This window comes from Nelusetta ayraudi, unplaced genomic scaffold (assembly GCF_046127955.1).
Source record: "Nelusetta ayraudi isolate G7.1 ecotype Tasmania unplaced genomic scaffold, CSIRO-AGI_Nayr_v1 ptg000048l, whole genome shotgun sequence".
Lineage (NCBI taxonomy): Eukaryota > Metazoa > Chordata > Actinopteri > Tetraodontiformes > Monacanthidae > Nelusetta > Nelusetta ayraudi.
The window spans coordinates 18,088,962-18,107,941 of NW_027466098.1; the positions used below are offsets into that span (position 1 = coordinate 18,088,962).

Here is an 18,980-nt window from a genome sequence, read left to right on the forward strand (position 1 = left end):
GGTTCCTGGGAAGAGCGACAATGTTGCCGCTCTGAAAAGGCCACCAGGATAAAACACACACACACACACACACACACACACACACACAGCAGCAAGACCAACGAAACCTCCGACACCGCCGCAGCAGCAAGATGGTGAGTGTGTGAGCTTCAGGAACTAGTTCCATCTGTGTGTCAGTTAATAAAGGAGGCGCCTCCACCGTCTATCGGCAAACCACCTCCTAGATCAAAGGTCAAGCTTTTCACGCGTAATAAGTTGAGCCGAAGATTCTGATCATCTAATCTGAATGGTAAAACAGAACAAGCTTTGTTCCTTAACTGCACCTCCAGGCAAAGAGCTCCTGTTAAATGTTCATGCACCACTTTGCATTTGTATCTCCTGTGTCGTTGCAGTTGGAGGTGTTTCCAAGGCGACCCAAGTGTGTGTGTGTGTGTGTGTGTGTGTTTAACTGTTTAATTTACTGCTCTTCCTAAAAGAAATCATAGATGTCTGCAGTTTATTAGTTTTAATCAGTCTTCAAAACTCCTTGTGTGCTGAAGCGACACCCTCTTCTTTCTTCTTCTCCTAAATGAGCTCAACGCGACGGGACGACAAATCGTTTCCGCTCTTCCTCATCCATCTTCCTCCCTCCTCAGATGCACTTCCTGTTGCTGTTTAGCCGCCAGGGGAAGCTGCGGCTGCAGAAATGGTTCAAGCCGACGTCCGAGCGGGAGAAGAAGAAGGTGATCCGAGACATGATGATGCTGGTGCTGCCCCGGCCGCCGCGCTCCTGCAACTTCCTCCAGTGGAGAGACATGAAGATCGTTTACAAGAGGTGGCGACCGAACGGCAGCAGACGTTTTGGCTGATTTTTTTTTTTTCTCCTTTTCGTTGCATTTCTGAATTCTCATTACGGGTCTTTTCATTTCTACCTGTGCTGCCTCATTCTGTCTGGTGGAAGCACGTGTAGAACTGCTGGTGCGCAACGCTTAGCTCCTCTGTCCTCGAGTACAAGCTGGGAAACCAGATTTTTGCAAATCTTATCAGTTTTACGACATGATAACAAAGGGTTGGGCAGCCCAGCACACAGAGGAGGACCTAGATCAATGACGTGTCCCTGAGAGTGACGCTGTAATGCTGTCACTTTTCTCAAAATAGCTACCAATCACCTGAGAAACACACACACACACACACACACACACACACACACACACACACACACACACACACACACACACACACACAATTCAGAAATATACATCGGCACACACAATCAAGACACCAGACCTACCATAAAAGCTCCCATTGTAACAGGGTGGCACGTTAGCATTAGCACTGAGTGGAGTCTGTCTGCTGCTATCTGTGTTATGTTTGGAATTTCAATACATATGGAGAAGTCATGACTCCAAATTGGAATACAAGACTGCTGAATGTGATCACCAAGTGAGGATATTAATAATACAACAATAATATTGATGCTTTCTTGTTAAAATGATTTCACTGATCCCTCTCATCTCTTCTTTTTTTTTTTTGTTTTGCAGATATGCCAGTTTGTTTTTCTGTGCCGGTCTGGATGACTCAGACAACGAGCTGCTGGCCATTGAGGTTCTGCACCGATACGTCGAGCTGTTGGATAAATACTTTGGAAATGTGAGAGCTTAAAGACACTTGAGTGCAGAGGGGTGGAATGCTCACACAAATAACAGTAATCACCTTGTGTTAAGTGGGAGAAAAACGCATGAGCAGTAAGAGAAAGTTGTTGGAAATAAACAACTCTTGTGCTTTCAATAAATTTAAGAATTTACATTTTACACAAGGAGGAGTACCAATAGAAGAGGCAGCTGCGTCCTGATGTTGCTGCGTCTGTTGTGAGAAAGTTGTGGGAAATCAGCGAGTAGTTTCCAATGCGCATTAAAGATGCTACATTTAAATCTTCCCAATCTTGCTTCACTTTTTTTTTTTACCAGTATAATGCCCCCTGGTGTCCATAAAGAGGCTATGCTGAAGAAAGTCTCACGTCTATATTCTCATGAAAGTGGAAAGGATGTAAGTGAGAGCCTCATTTCTGTAACACAGAGCAAAAATGTTGTTTTTATGTGTCTGTGTCTGTACTAGGTGTGTGAGCTGGACATCATTTTCAACTTTGAGAAGGCTTATTTCATCTTGGACGAATTCCTGATGGGCGGAGAAATTCAAGAAACGTCCAAAGTGGTGGTGAAAATATCCATGGAGGATTCCGACAGCCTCCAAGAGGTACCTCAAAGCAAAGTGCAGATCTAGTCAAGGGCTCGTCCTGTTTCTCACCAGCTGTGTCTCTGCGGTGCTTCTCTGCCCTTCGATCACAGACAATGGAGGAGTACATGAGCAAACCCTCCTACTGAGCTGGGACGAGGGTGGTTCACATCTCACGGTTTGGATCGGAGAGTTTATTACTCATCACATAACCATTTGATTCACTGACTCATTCCTGCTTGACGTAATGCAGTAACTAAAGTTTCCCTTTGTGTTTTTTTTTTTACAATCATAATCCTTTCAAAACTCAAAGTGCCTTGTAATGTTAATTGTCTGAAAGTTTTGTCAATGCCGAATCTGTTCTTCTTCTTTTTTTTATTCAAATGAATGTTTGCATTAGTAAGATATAATATACAGCAGGGAGTTCATATTAATTATTCCCTGTTTTCTGGTGTCCCACTTGATGTCATATGTTTGTTATGCCAGTCGTTACGGTAAAGTCGTAAAAAGGAGCAGATCCACATTCTGTGCTGCTGTGGGTCAGCGTTGCCTCCTCCTTACAAGTGGATCATACCACTGAAAACACACGCTTGTATTTCCTGTAGCACTTCATGCCAACACAACCTTGAGAATGTTACACAATGGGCCTTGTAGTCTCTGCGAAGGCTACAATATCAAACCACACTAACCCATTGTGCGCCGCTGAGGAAATGAATAAACACTACACAGTAAGGAAAAATAAATTCAATGCTTTATTAACCTCAGGTAGAGCACAAATGACCACATTTATGAAAAAATTACCAAAAGACCACCAGTGGAGTGAGGGGATTCAACAAGGACTCTGGCTGTATGTGTGGGTTTGTGTGTGTAAGTTGTGTATGTGTGTTACAGATACGAGGCTGGTGTGTCACACAGACTGGTTGTTTTTCTTGAGCAGAAACATTATGGATATTTATAAAAAGAAAAACCGTGAATGCCTGTACATTCATTAAACCACTAATAAATAAACTTTTTTTTTTGTAAACCTACAGAATGAACTAAAGTTGATCTTGTTTTTTATTTTTCAAAATACTTTGTTTGAAACCTTTTTTTTTTACCCCCTCTAACCAACAATATTTATATATATATATATATATATATTTATATATATATATATATATATATATATATATATACATATATATATATATATATATATATGTACACATATATATATATATACATATATATTTATTTATCTAATAATTTATTTATTTATTTATAGGCATACGTTTCTACAGCTTCATTTACATCCCGTTGGCGTCTGCTGCGCTGTCTTCGGTTTCTGGGTTCAGGAAGCTCAGCAGTGTCATCATCGCCTCGCTGTCCAAGCCCTGCGCCGCCTGCGTGGCGCCGCCGCCGCCGCCGCCGCCGCCCTCCGACCGCCTCGACTCGCTCTGGCTCTTGTCCGAGTCCATTTGTTCGAAATAGTCCTGCACGGCCTGCTCAAGAGAGTCCGTCATGCCCTGCCCGGCTCTGTCCCGCTTCTGGCTCGCCGCCTTGGTGCCGTACGTTGTCTTTGGATACTGCGCCAGCATCTGGGCCGCCAGGTACGCCGCCAGCTCGTCCTCGTTGGCGCCGCCGTCGTCGTACTCGGCCTTGAACGCGGAGGCGGGGAGGCGGCGCTGCTGCGCGGGAGCGGGTCCCCCCAGACGGGCCCAGGCGGGCGGGGTGCGAAGTCGTGACGGCGAGCTCTGGTACGGCCTCAGCTTCCTGACGGGGAGTCGTTCCTCGCCGGGCCCCAGCCCCAGGATCTTCAGTATCTCCTCCGTCCTCCGCTCCTCGGGGCTCTTCTGTCGAACGGGGAGGAGGCGCCTGCCGTAGAATCTGTCTTCGGGAGTCTTGTAGGTTTTCTTGGGGAAGAGGTGGGCGAGCCTGCTTCCCGTTCGGGATGTTTTGCTGGTCCTCTGCGGCTTGGGGCCCTGGCGACTCGTCTCGCCGCTCTTCAGCATGTCCAGCAGGTCTTCGGGGGGGATCTGGTACTTCTGGGAGATCTTGATGAGCTGGTAGATGGTCCGCGGGTCCACGTTGTCTCTGTACAGGGCTGGACTTGCCCTCCTCTCGGCCCTCTGCTTCTCCTCCTCCTCCTCCTCCTCTGCCTCCTCCTGCTCCTCTTCCTCCTCTAACGCCCGCTTCTGCTCCTCCTCTGTTGTCTCCAGCACTTTGAGGAGGTAGTAGTCCACCATGTTCGCCACATCGCCTCGGTCTTCGTCGTCATCCGCCCTTTTTATCATGTAGCTCTCGTCGCCCTCCTTCTCCTCATCCTCACCGGCTTCCTCTTCTTCTTCTTCTTCGTCGTTGTCGTTAATGTAGTCGAGTGCCCGGGTGGCCTCTTCTTTGTCCACCTTCTCCTCTTCCTCCTCATCCCGCTCCTCCTCCTCCTCCTCGTCGTACGGCGTGTTCCTCACATTGAACGAGTTGCCTTCGTCTTCTTCGCCCTCCTGCTCCTCCTCTTCCTCCTCCTCATCGGCTCGGCGCTGATGGACGCTCTTCATCCCGGTCAGCTTGTCCAGCTCGTCGAACACCGACTGGAGCGTGGCCAGGTTCTGTGGGGTGTATTTCTCCTCCACGTTCTCGTTGGTCCGTTTGAAGGGACTCTCGCGTCCCAGATCCTCCTCTTCCTCCTCCTCTTCCTCCTCCCCCTCAGCTCGCCCTTCATCTCTCTTGCTCTCCTCCTCCTCTTCGTCGTCTTCAAACATGAGCGGCAGCTTCCTGTGCGGCGTGATGCCGCGATGCCTCTCCTGCACCCTGGGGTGAGCGCCGCTCTTCTGGCCCGCTCCTGCTGCGCCTGCACGGGGGGAGGCCAACTTTGAGGCCTTTTCTGTCTGCTGGAGAGTGCTGAGCACCGCCTGCAGCAGCTCCTCGCTCCTGTCCTCGCCTGTCTCTTCCTCCTCCGCCCCCTCCCCCTCCTCTTTGTTCTCATCTTTGCTCTGATAAGGCTGGGAAGCGAGCCTCAGCATGGCGCGCAGCGTCTCAGCATCGTCCATGCGGCTGCCGTTCAAGCCCGCCGATGAAGAGGCTCGCTGCTGAGAGTCCGTGGTGGTTTTCTGCCGCAGGTTCTCGATGTACTCCAAAGCTTTGAGCATGTCGGCGTTCGGAGCCTGGAAGGCATTCTCTGTCTGGGCGTCTGACTCACTTCCCCGCAGTCTGTGTTCTCTGAGAGAGGCCCCGCGAACGCCGGAGGAAGTGAGGAAGAGGAGGACGAAGAGGGAGCCGCCAAAGAGGGGCTCGCCCGTCGCAAAGTTTCTCTTGAATGGCAGCATGCTGACAGCTGCGGGGCAGAGATAAAGAGGCACATGTCAGGAGTGACCTTTACACATTAAAGTAACAGGTCCGTAATGCGAAATGCTCTGGCATTTCTGAAATGTCTCCGGCTCTTATCGTCTCTTCAAACATCCGGTCTGATTGCAGCATCAGTGGCAGCAGACGTTTTTGGTTTTTGTTTTTCATTCTGGTGCATCAACATCAAATTTTAAATATTGCGCAAATATTCTCAGTGAGATTCTCAGCCAGATTTCATAAAAAAATATGTCACGAGTGGTTGTATTATTATTCAACTAGTGAAACAAAACTAACTTTATTAACACACAGTTTGATGTTGATGAGTTTGTTGTTTTTTTTTTGTTTCCCCTCCTTTTGCAATTTGCACTATAACTGAACCGACCAAACAGAGTCAACCCAGCGCTCCTTTCCACGCTCAGAGCTATTGTGATGATTTCACTGGGACCCTGTTTTTCAGCGCTAGTAATACCAGTGGCGCGCACCTCGCGTGCAAATCTCATTAGTCGTCAAATTGCTGCTCCCCGTGAGTCACAGCCCCGTTGTCAAGGCAACCCGGTGAAGGCTGACGTTCTCACTGAACCTCCCCTTTAACGGCGCAGAACCTTTAAACCCCAATTACTCGTGTTTTTTTATGCGCTGAAGTCCGTCTCAGACGGATTCTACTTAAGCTGCTTCCAGTTGGCGCATGTTCTGTTTTCTTAAACGCGCGAAAAAAAAAAAAAAATTAAAAAAAAAAAATACAGACGCGTATTTTTTTTCAATATACATTATATATGTATGATATATGTACTTATTAATTAATTATCACGTATTTATTTCGCAATTATATTACGTTGTTTGGCGCAAATCTAATGGCTTCGAACAGTTTTTTGTTGAGACGGCAACAACTTTTTCCCTCTTGAAACGCAAATATAAACCAACAGATTGAACGAATTAAATAATTGGCACCACTTAGGAGACTTTTCCTTCATGGTGCTGTACTTAACAGTTGCGTCAATGAAAAAAAAAAAAACGAAAACAAAACTAAACCTCGCATTAGAGCAAAGTGAAACGCAACCCAGTCAATGAAGAACATTTCAAAGCGACACTGGAAACAAAGAAACACCGCAGCGCAACCTGCTCGCCTCAACATCCGCCGGGGTGCAGCAGGTTGCCGCCATAAAGTGCCCTCAAGAAAACACGCGGAAAGGTCTCACAAGAGTGTGACTGCAGAAATGTTCAGTGTGTGAGAGAAATTGTTGTTTTTCTTCTTCTTCTTCTTCTTCTTCTTCTTCTTCTTCTTCTTCTTTTAAGTTTCTGGTTTTGAAAGACAACCGGGTCTTACCTTCGCGTTCAGTTTCCGGAGAGGGTCGTCGGTGAGCTGAGCATCGCTGTGTGGCGCGCCGGGAGTCTGGTTTCAGCACCACGGACAGCTCCTCCCGCTATTAGAGGAGCCACCTGACTCGTGCGTCACAGCTAGGGGGGGAGGATACGCATCAGAGGGGCACGGGCACACGCGCACTCAATCACGCTCGCACGCACGCGCACGCGCGCACACATAATACTTGTGGTAGCACAAGCCCAAATAATTACGGGTCAGCCAAAACAGAAAAAAAAAAAAAACTGCTTCTCTGCTTTTTCAGCGTTTAACTCGAGTCAGCTTTCCGTGTCATGGCTCTTTTGTTCGGTGTCTGGTGAAAAGAATACATTTCATTCTGGGACTATATTTAGGACTTCCGTCTGAGTAATGAGGCTGTTCAAACTGCATCATTTCTCTCTGACCGTGTGCAATATCACAAACCATTGCGGATATTTAAAAGGTCAGGACGTTGAGATTTAAAGGGATCCTGTTTGCATGCAGCGGGAAGGGAAACACATACGTCTGTTTTCAGGTATATATCAACTATAACAAGTGCCATAATACATCCCATAGTAGGTGCTGATTATTCATACACTAAAAATGCATATTTACCTGGTAAGAGCGGGTACATACTCAAGAATACATGCATACATGGTGCAACCAGTGGCTATAGTAGCCCAACAATGTGAACTTGGTTGGTTCCACCGCAGCTAAGAAAGGCTTTGGTCATCACAAAAGAGTGTTCAACCTCAGCACTGGTCACAATGTTCCCTTGCCATTGGATGCCACTAAATCTCACACACTTTAAAAAAAACCTGTTTAATACAAAGACACAATATGATTATTTTGAGAGCATCGGACAGAGTGTAAGAGGTCGAACCATTGCACTCTTCTTTCACGTGTTTTGTTACACTGATAAACACCTTAGAGGAGGATCAGAGGAGACACAGTGCGTCGCACTGTATCCCTGTTGTCACCGACCGCTGTTGTGTCTCTCCGCTGCGGCAATTGGAGGACCGGAGACAGTTAAAGTCCTCCGATGACTCACATACGGTCTCCGCCAGAGCCGGGCGGGGTGACAGACTGCAGTGGGGACGAGGGGAGTTGGGGAAGGGGGCGGGGGGGAGTATGTGTGTGCGTGTCTGCATGAAGAGATGGAGAGAGCGAGAGAGAGGAAGAGAGAGAGAGAGAGAGGAAGGAGAGAGAGAGGGAGCTGTTTCGTAGTCAGGCGGCCACACTGTGGTCTCTATTTTTGGCTGCCTGTCAAATCGTGTCTCGTTTTGCATCAGTGTGTGTGCGTGCGCGAGTGCGAGCATCTCTCTCTCTCTCTCCCTGTGTGTGTGTATGAGAGTGAGAGCGCAGCTTCATTCATAAATCCCACTCCACGCTGTGCCTGATGTGAGAGCACCCCGACCTGCACACTTTACATTCAGCGGGATGTTGTTGTTTGTACAGTTGTGACCCCTCAACAGCTTCGTGAGAGACGATATAGAGGAAGGTTTCTGATTCTACACACATGGACATGAAAACATCAACAACAACAACAACAACAACATAATGTGGGTGTGAGACAAGGGGAATCTGTCAGCAATGTTTCAACATCTGATAAAACACCATATTGTCTGTGGTGTTTAATTGAGCGGATGAATCATTTTTCTGCTGTTTTAAAAACTCCCTGCACTTTCCTTTCAAAGGAGCGATGAGTCATGAGCCTCGTTTCGGCCCGATTAAGAAACTTGAAAGGGCTTAGTCAAATTCTCGGCTCGTAGTCATGGATTGATGTGAGGAAGAGTACATTTTGTAAGCGTCAAACTGTCTCTTCTCTGGACGACAGGAGTGAGAGGAGCCTTCGTTTCAACACCAGCGGCACCAGGAGCCTCCAGAGGAAACCGGGACAAAAACGGCCGATTTTAATCTCACGTCTTCCTCGGCCTGATTAGATTTCCCCCTCCAGACAAACACGCCCACACACACACACACACATGGTGCCAGTTTTGCCCTGATAAAGCCTGAGCTGACTGGCTAATTGCTTGTGGTTGGGTCTGTGTGGCAGGATTACTGGTAAACAGAAACCAATTACTGCTTAGTTCTAAGACCACCTCCACAGCCCTGCCAAATTCTGCTAGCACTATTCTTATTTATTAAAAAAAAAATAATAAAAAAATAGCCTCTCTGCTCTGATGAGAAGTTTCTTGCAGGCAATTAGAGATTCCCCCTGCTTTGCACCTCAATAACAAGTTAAAACTTTAGACAAGTCCATAGAAGCCTTGTTAATATTGCCTTAAAGGCATGAAGAGACATCAGAGGTTACTAAAATAGCATAAATGAGCTATAACTGTCAATGCCATCTTTCTTGGGATACTTGGATAATGTTAAATTTGCCCCTAAAAAGCCATTAAATGGAATAATGATAATGACAGTAAGAAAAATAGACAGGTAAAACATCTATAAACCATCACAAGCAAAGTCAAAACCATTTGACTCATTCAAACTATTCTGACTTGTCTGGACTGTGTGGGTGTGGCTCAAACGGACAGATGTACCTGGCACATATCAACCGCCACTGCTTATTTCCTTTATGTCACTCAATTCAGTGTGCAGTGTTGTGTTCCATCCTTGCTTTCTATTTTAAAGCACACAGAGCCAAAATATATTAAAATGTAAACCACTGATAACTGGGCCTTTAAATGTTGAACTGATGAAAAGAACAAAAGCACCTTGATGAGTTCTCCGTGTCTGACACCATGTTTCAAGTGCTCTTCAGACACAAACACATGGTCGTCATTCCTGCTTACCTGTTTCCCCACAGTGTGTTTGTCCTCTGGCTGCTCTCAATTCATTCCCTCTGTGTTTGACATCCAGTATTTCAGCTGGACCGTCTGAGGCTAGCCAGCCACAGCGCGGGGAGGGCGGAGCGTGGGAGGAGGAGGAGGAGGAGGAGGAGAAGGGAGAGGAAGGAGAGGTTATGAATGGGTCTGCAGGGTTTGACGTCAGCCTACTTTTTGTCTTTTCCGCTCCGCTGTGTGCGCGCGTGTGTGTGTGTGTGTGTGTGTGTGTGTGTGCGCGCGCTGTGTGTGCGTGTGTTTGTGTGCCTGGAAGAGGTGTGATTCTTCAATTTCCGCCCGCTGCTGAAACTGGAGACGCAGCACTCGGGCCGTGGTGGAGCCACTCCGAGGCATTTAAAGCACGACATGGCAGCTATTTAAAAGAAAGAGGTTTCCCATCAGCTCTGTCACGTTTCCCCGAAATCGGTCAAAGCGGTGAAATCTCTCAGTTCCGAGACGTCGTGACTTTCTGCGACGTTTTCCTGCTCTGTTTTACAGAAAGATGGGAAAGAATTGATTAAAACTCAGCAGGGTGGTGATTTTTCAGCTAAGATCCATTCAGGTCTGTGTGTACGAGTTCTTTTTTGTGCTTTCGTTACTTGTGTTTTGTTACAACAGGCAAAAGAGTTGCATTGCAGGTGACAGTGATTTGTGTGTCTTGGGCATGAGTCATCGGTGCTGCTGCTGATGCTTTGGGAGGAGTCGACAGCAGTACCAATCCGAGCCGTCTGGCTCTCTGGCTCTCTGAATGATCTTTCATTGTGAAAAACAACAGGATGCCAGGTAAAGAATACAATAAATGCTATTTGCTTTTATTTGTTTTTCTGTCACTTCAATTATGTAAATATGGAATGCATGTGTGCGTGCGTCCATTGTAATTATGGCTGTAAATGGCCACAGATGTTGCATAAAAAGGCCAATAATTGAAGCCAATAATACCATATGTTTTTATATATCTTTCATTCTGTCATGAAGTCCTTTGTGTCTGACTGATGTTTTGTCAATTGTATTGCGTCACTTTTTTTTTGTCCCCAGTGTCGATTTAGACGACAAAAATAATGAAACAAACATCAACAGCTGTGTCAACGCCCTCCTCTGGGGGCAGCAGAGAGGTTGTCGTCACCTGTCAGTATCAGCAGTCACCACTCTGACGTCATGTTGACAGCAACCCTGATGCCTGCCTCACTGCAACAGGGACCTTACAGCCAGCCAGTCAGTCAGTCAGTCAGTCAGTGAGGCCGGTTGCTGCAGACAGTGATGTCAAGACCAGACAGTCATTATCTGACCCCAAGGGCAGCCGAGTCACTGGATGGATTGTCAGTGGGTGGGTGATGTGATTGAGACGGGTGTCCAGCCAGTCAATCACTCACTCACTCAATCAATACGGTGCTAATCTGTGATTTGAGGAGTCACATGGCGACACATGGCGGTGCAAACGGGAAAACAATCTGCGAAAGAAAAAAAAAACAAAAAAAAAGCAAGCAACCTGAGGCTGAGAGCAACAGAGGCCCAGAATGTTTTCGGCCTTTAACTTGTTTGCTTACAAAATGATCGTTTCCTCATCATTTCTCTTTTTGTCATCCTCCCATCCGTGTTCACTCATTTCCTGCTGTGTGGGCTCTCTAATTCACATATCAGCTGTTCCCATCGTCCACTGCCATCCGGGCAACACACTCACAGCAACAACATGTCAAATTCTTATGAATTATTGAAAAAAAAACACCCTTTATTATATGACTTTAATCGGGCTTCATTTATAATTTTACACTCATTACGGTTTTTTTTTTTTTTTGCAAACTAATTCATACGGAAAAAACACTCTAATGTTGGAACAAAACGTCTCTTGATCTCCGACACAAAGTTCCGACCGCCCACTCGCTGGCATCTGATCTCAGCCCGTCTTCAACGCTGCTGTCACAACACATCACACAGTGACACGGTGCCTGATCTCTGTTCCACATCGCTGTCGCTGTTCGTTCATCTTTTTCCTTGTTGTTGCTCGCGTTGCCCCGAGACGAGTTGACGAGAGCGTTTGGAAGCGAAGAAGAAGAAGAAGAAGAAGAAGAAGAAGAAGAAGAAGAATTTGTCCGAGGAGACTTTGTGTGAGTGCATCGACTTCCAGGTTCACAGTACTTTGCCTCCAAAAGTATCTGTGCCTGCTATCGTATCTCTGCTGCCATGTTGCACTGCAAGCCTTTGATGCTGCTGTTTATTCCTTAATAATAAGGCCTCCGTCTGGAAGTCACGCAGCAGATGTTGTGCTGTCAGCGCACGGCGGTGGCGGTGGGGAGGATACGGGTTGTGTACCTCCCCCTGAAAGACTAAAATAAACCTGCCCCTCCCTCTGCTGCTGCTACGCTGATCTGTGGGAAAACAGCCTCTCGTTTCAACGGCAGCCAGGACAACACTTGAACAAGGAGCCGGAGGGGGGCCCTCAACAGGACAGAAAACCAGTTTTCTCATTTAAAATTTATTGATGGATTAGAAAAACAAAACAAAACGCAAGGGTAGCAGACGAATGCAGGTATCAGAGTGGTTTAGTGAATCTGCAGGGATGCTTCAGCACACCATGTTGTGCTTGTGGAGAGCTCAGTAGACTGCCTAGAACTGCTCTTCTCAACCTGTGGTTCGTAGAGAAGGTGTCGTTTTAAATAGACTCATCTAATTGCATCTGATTTATTGAAGACACTCTCAAAAATAACCATGTTTGCGTTGATACTTTAGTGACCAGCCGAGGAACTTGATCACTTCCCTTGGTTTAATGGAAAACCCAATGGCAACAAGAGTGCTGTTCCGCAACACCAGGCAGGTGGAGCTTGTTTAATAATTGCAGCACCAGCAGCAACAGCCACAATTAATCAGGGGGAGGTCCCCCAGTCTGGATTCACAGAGGAAGGCTGGGTGCTCAGTTATTGTCATTGAAATCCAGTGGAGCACAGTGATAAAACTCTTCCAGGGACACATAAATGAACCCCTAAGTACTGTCAGTGCAACTGTGACTCGAAACCTCTCAGGCTGCAGGATCCGACGCTGCATCGTGTCAGAAGAGCGTCTGTCACAGTCACTGTCTTCATCCGTCCACCCGCTGTCCTCATAACACCTTCTGACAGGATGCAGAAGCATCAAGGCTTTCAGTGTCTTTCCTGATAAACACCAGCAGCCTCAAAATGCGTTTTCAGAGGCTGCTTGAGTTTTTTTTAAAGAGAGTTGAATTATTGCCCTGCGACCAAACTGCTTCAGCTCTGTGCACGAAACACGTGTCCAACATGTCCGACGCCCTCGGGTCTCTAAAGAGAGACCGAGTCCCGCGAGAATAAACCTGATTCATCTCATTATTTCACACCATCAACGATCCATCTGTTTTTCCCGCCCACGGGGACAAATTAAAAAACACGCGTCGCCTGCTATAATTCTTCTTGCAGAACTGATATTTTTGTCGTTCCTCGTTATTGATTTCCCCCTCCTGATCCCGCCGCTCCCTCTGCGCCGATCTCTTGAATCTTTTATTAGCAGCTGCTTTTTCCTCCGCCTCGGAAACTGGCGTCGTCTCCTCCGCGGTCTCCTCCGCTTGCTTGCTGTCCACGTTGCCTCCCGTCAGTCGTTTATGTCGTGGACACGTTCAATAGATGGGATGAATGCCGGTTTGCTCGGGGAATTTTGCAAGCTATTTTACAACTTTACAACTAATCTCATCAAAACAAAAAAGTTAATTTCTGACCTCAGTTTTCCAATTGCCTTTATTTTGCATTCTATTGATGGAAACCTGAACTGAAAAATGTTAGGTAAAAGCCTGCTGCATCATTCTCTTCATCCCCTATGTGTCTCTCAATAATGATGCAATGTGCGGTAAAAACATCTCCTCCTTGTCTCTCTTTACCTGCAGTGCGTTGCCTTCCATCTCCAGAGTTTAGTGATCAAAGTCCACGAGGCCTCGTCGGCACCAAAACTCTGCCACTCCACATTAAAAGTCTGGCAAGTGGTGAGACTTCCTGCGTAACATCGAGCTGCTGGTGTTGCATCGAGTTGACAGCCGTCCCACGGTCTTGACGTCGAGCACGTCGAGGCTAGTTGGAGGCTTTTAATGTACAGAGCGACGCGGTGGGAGGAAGTGGCCTCAGCCGAACTATACTGGCATTTTTCATGCTCATGGACGGTGTCCTGCTGCATAGCTGGCTGCTGTGTGTGACAACGTCACACAATGAGGTAAGTTTACCATTCATGAACTGTCATGTCATTTAAAAAAAAAAATAGCTTCTAGAGATACTAGCTAAAGTCTGGCATCGATAGAGTGAAAAAAACCCAAACACGTCTGATTAGCCTGTTCTGAATGTGTCGCTGTTACACCCCCTTTTCCAAACGCTCTCTCCGGGGTGTTTGCATGATGGACATCAAGACCGTGAAATCGCCAGAGCCACTGAGCTGCACATCCTGCAGCTAAAAACTCAGACTGACCTATGCCTGCCTGTGCAAATCGAACAAATAATCCAATGCGAGTTTACACGTTTGAGTGAAGACATTCAAACGTTCAATTAACTGACTGTTATGTGTCAGATCAGATACACAAGGCCATTACATTATGACTCAAGCAAAACCCTGATTAATGCGTTTATTGATGCATCACTATTGGAAGTTGGTCACTTGATTCTGAAATGATCCGTTGTGTTGTTACTACCTGTTTTATTTTTGATAGTTTCAGTTTCCCTTATGTTGTCGTTTTCTTCCTCCCATTGTTTCTTTTTTACATGATTGAGTGTGTTTTGTGTAATTTTCCCCTGTGTCTCATCGTCTGTCCTACCCCTGATTGTTCTCACCTGTGTTCCCTTCTGGTGTAAACAGTCCTTGTCTCCCTTTGTCTGTATCTGGTTGTGGTGGTCAGTTTAAGTGTCCCTCCATGTTGCATACTTTGGTCCTTTTGTGAATTTTGTTTTTGTTTGTTTTTCTGTTACATTCACTGCAAAATGACATTTTGAATTGTTTTTTTTTTGTTGTTTTTTTTAATATAAACAGCTCTTACCGACAGTCCTGTGCTCCCTGCATTTGGATGCTGCAATACGGCAGACCGAGACAGATTCCCATTTTGAGCATGTTTATGTACTTATTTTCTGTTTGGAGACAGATTTCTCGACGATACGGCCGAAGCGTGCGTCAGAGCTCCGATTACATCGACAGGGAAGAAAACCGACGCCTCACAGTGACGTAGACATTTTCAGGCCGGGGCAGCCGGGGAGCTCACACTCACGCTCACGTTTGCTCTCAGCTTTCACTTTCGGCCCTCGGACTGCAGGACTGCTGCGATGTGGGCAGAAATGACGAATTGCCCGTTAAAGCGGGCCTGAGCCCAGCGGTTGCTAAGTGCCCGGAGAGAGAGAGACAGGAAGCAGCAATAAGACTGCGGCTGTCTGCAGCATCCATCCGTGACATGGATGGTTAGACGGTGGCTGGGGAAGGGAGGGGAGGGGCTGCATTGAAGCACAGCCAGGATGACTCATAGGTCAGATTTGCGTGAGAGAATGAGACTGTGTGTGTGTGTCTGTGCGTGCACGTGAATTCACATCTCCGTGAGCGCAACGTTATGCTACATTTGTGCCTCTCCGCGTTAATTTGTTTGTCAGGGAGAAGCGGAGAGCGCTCGGGTCCGTCGGTCCGCTCGGCAAAACAGTTGGTGAATCCTCCACCGTTTATTGAAATGCGCAATTCATTTTTTTTTTTATCCTTATTGTGTTCATAGTGAAACATTCTCTCTTACGCAGGCTTCATGCTCCTGTGTTCCGGCTGCGCTCTCGTCGTCAGTTTTTTTTTTTTTGTCGCAGCCAGAGGCAGGTTTTTTTTCAGTCTGATGCTCAGGGACGTTACAACCAGACACACGTTGAAAGGAGACCTTATGAAACGGCCTTTGTTACGCTTTGCAAGGACGCGACTCGAGGCCGACACAGATCTTGGGCTCTGTGCGGCGAGTGCGTAGTGGCGGCTGTCCTACATTGCCCTCCTCGGAGACGTAATGGACTCTGCGTACCCACAACTCACAGGAGACGTTTTGTTCACTCGAAATGACTTTAATCAATATTTCTGCAAATTCTAATGGGGTTTCTGGACTTGACCAGTGTGAGTAATGCTGATGATAATTGTTTGCTGACTCTGCAGTGCCGGTAAGATTGCAGTCAAAATGTTTGATTCAGTTACGTCACGTTTAACGCAAATCCTCACCATTTAATCTGTATATTGACCGCGTTTGGCTGCACAAACAGCAAACTGTTTGATCAGATAAGTAGACTAATGATCTGGAAAAATTGACGTGTAGCAAAAAACATGCCGAGTATAAACCTGAATCCAGAGGCTTTCCTTCTGTCACCAGAACTCTGTTACCATGTTGTGTTTCTAAGGAGACTGCTCACTGCTAAGAGTTTTTCCTTCTTTAGACAAAGACAATTTAAGAAAAATAAATAAATAAACGACTTACGTATTTCAGCGGAGTTCTGCGTTTTTGCATTTTCCATCACTGATAGTCCCCTTGGAAACACGACATGGTCACGGAGTTCTGGTAACAGGACAAAATGTACTTCGATGGGATGTATAATGGCAAAAAGCCAAAGCTAACTATTGTCAGGCCGGGACTTGAGGCAGGACTCAGATGTTTAACAGAAAAGTACATTTATTTCACAAGCAATTTGTACTCAGATCAGAGAGATCAAATAAACAGGCTATAAGAATCCTATTCTCAGTGAGCTGGCAACAAAATAAAAATCACTCGCATGGAGGAAAAAAAAAAGGACTGAATAACTAACAAAAGTATACTCTAATAACAAATCTAGGTTTTAACGAAAAATCACTCACAAGGAGGAAAATGGCTAGCTAGTAAACAAAATCCTATTCTAATAACAAAACTTAGCATTAACAGAAAAATCACTCGACCCCGAGGGCCAGTCGTCTGACTGTGGAATCTTAAGGTTGTGGCTGTGCCCGGGTTCAGGGCTAGACGTGACAGACACAGAACGCAGACTATTTGAACACACAAGGTAACAAGGCACAGCTGGAAACAATGGGTAATTGGGTCAGACGAACAGGTGGAACATGAGGAGAGGTTGCGATCTGAAACGAGAGGAAGTTGTCAAAATAAAACAGGAAATGACGAGACAAAACCCCAAAGACGAGACAAAACCTCACCACGGTGTGACAACTATTAGCCAACTACAAGCTAAAACAAGTTTAACTTGGTGTTGTACAACCTCTCGCATTTTTTTTTAAATTGGTGTTGATTTTTGCTCTATGTGAATTCTTGTCTTTCCTGTGCAATTTATTTAATTTATAAATATTATTATTCAGACAGGAAATGATTTAGATCACCTCCCCCCAAAAAAGTCAAAGTGGTAAATTTACTCTTTTAATGTCGCCTGCTGGAATTGCCCGCTTGTCTTTGCCCCTATCTCAGACCCTGCAGGGCGGGAACGACCAAACCCTCGTTTGAAACCTTTATTAACTGCCTCGCCTCTTCCTTTTATGTCTCCTTAAGGTGAACGTGACGCAAACGGGCCCACACATCCGGCGTGCGCACGCACACCGGTGTCACTGGCGCCCACAATAAGTGAGGCCCGGCACTGTTGTGTGTCACGACGTATTGATGCCCATTGCCCACACAAAGAGTTCGATTTCTGAGGGAGAAAAATGGCTGCAATTATACTGAGTCACAGGAGAGTCATTTTCAGTGTGTGTGTGTGTGTGTGTGTGTGTGTGTGTGTGTGTGTGTGTGTGTGTGTGTGCTCTGCAGGAGCACTGCTATTGAGTCTGTGGATATCAGTTCTTCATAATGTCACCTGGTGGTCAATTATAGGCCCGAGAGAGTTATATGGCAATTTTTTTTTTTTTTTGTTGAAAGTTTGCTTACGTTTATGTTGTTGATGATTTTTGAATATTTAGAGTTGAAGTGCAAATCAAAGTGTAATGAGGGGGAAATGCATTTGTTGTGCTTGTGGGCATATCATGCTTCAGTGATCGGTGGAGAGCCGTCTGAACATCTAGTGGGGCAAGAAGAGGGCGAACGCGAAGGAGAAAAAAAGTAGGGGAAAAAAAGCGAAAAAGAAGAACACTGAGTTGAAGAGCTGAGAGTCTATCTGCGCAAAAAGATCATATTTGAAGTCCGGAACTTAAAAAAAATAAATAAAATAATGTATTGAGGTGTAGCGAGAGTTTAGAAACGGCAGGAAAACGGTACTGCCCGCCAGCCAGTGTGTGAAGTGCTTTGCCTCGGCAGTGCGGAGCTAGCTAGTCAGTCTCCGTTCGTTGCTCGCACAGCACGACAGGTGACTGGACTGGAGACGGAAAAGGGACCCGTGAGTCGATCGTGCCGCGATAGAAAGCTCAGTGTATGCCTGCGCCGACCGAGGAAAGACGCCGTTGCAAGACTGTTGGCGTGGTGAGCGGGAGAAGTTCATCCAGCAGCAAGCAGGAGCAGCTAACTAGCCAGTTAGCAAAGAGGGCCGCCCGTCTGACGTCCGCCGGCGGCGAGCGGGGAGGTGCCATCCAACTGCGGGGAACCACGAGGATATCCTATTCGAGGTACTGTTGGGATACTCGGGCTTTTATTTCATGGCGGCTTAGGTATAAGACGATACAGAACTTGAAGTCGATGTGTTTCCCTGATCTAATTTGTGTGAATACGAATTCCATAATGGTAGCACTTTATACGGGCTGATAGTTCACTCAACAAACCGCGCTTTATTTTAATTAAAAAATATATATATATATATTTTATTTCAGTTATTTTGTGCTTATTATGAAGAAAAATGTTTATTTTATTATGCTCAAGTGTTTGCATGTTAAGTGTTTTCACATTCTTGTGCTGTGAAGGCCATGAGGTTGCAGCTGGTAGCCATGGAGATCAAAGGTGGCAGCGTTTGGGTGGGAGGCTGTCTGTGGTGTGACTATGTGAGACTCACTCACAATATTCAGTAAAACGCAAATAATAATCATAATATTAACAATATTAATAATGACACACTCGATCGTAAGACGGTTGTGTAATCAGATGCTGGTAGGACTCGACAACAATCACAAACCCAACTGAAAGATGTTTTGTTTTGCAATTTACCCAAGACCACATTTTAATGTTGGCTAAAATGTATCACAAAATGTTGTTTCTGTAATTTTGGTTCACTTAGTGGCGGCTGCTAAGAATAGACAAGTCTTTGAAATGGAGCAGCTAAAGGCGTCTGCAGCTTCAAGGCTTCAAGTCAATGGCGATTTTAGAGAAAGGTCAGTGTCTAGAAGCCCGTCGAATCATGGCCCTTAAT

General features: G+C 46.1%; 2 protein-coding genes across 2 annotated transcripts; one reads left to right on the top strand and one right to left on the bottom strand.

Annotated features, from left to right (window-relative positions):
- Positions 1–615: 615 nt before the first annotated feature.
- On the top strand, positions 616–3,178 carry ap1s3a (adaptor related protein complex 1 subunit sigma 3a). The gene is made up of 4 exons (XM_076036843.1): positions 616–814; positions 1,521–1,629; positions 2,095–2,232; positions 2,325–3,178. Exons 1-4 carry the CDS (start codon positions 636–638, stop codon positions 2,358–2,360), a joined length of 462 nt encoding a protein of 153 aa, XP_075892958.1. The 5' UTR covers positions 616–635; the 3' UTR covers positions 2,361–3,178.
- Positions 3,179–3,427: 249 nt separating this feature from the next.
- Positions 3,428–6,991, bottom strand: scg2a (secretogranin II a). The gene is made up of 2 exons (XM_076036842.1): positions 6,857–6,991; positions 3,428–5,521 (listed from the first exon to the last, which is right to left on the bottom strand). Exon 2 carries the CDS (start codon positions 5,511–5,513, stop codon positions 3,498–3,500), a length of 2,016 nt encoding a protein of 671 aa, XP_075892957.1. The 5' UTR covers positions 5,514–5,521; positions 6,857–6,991; the 3' UTR covers positions 3,428–3,497.
- Between the last annotated feature and the right edge of the window lie 11,989 nt (positions 6,992–18,980).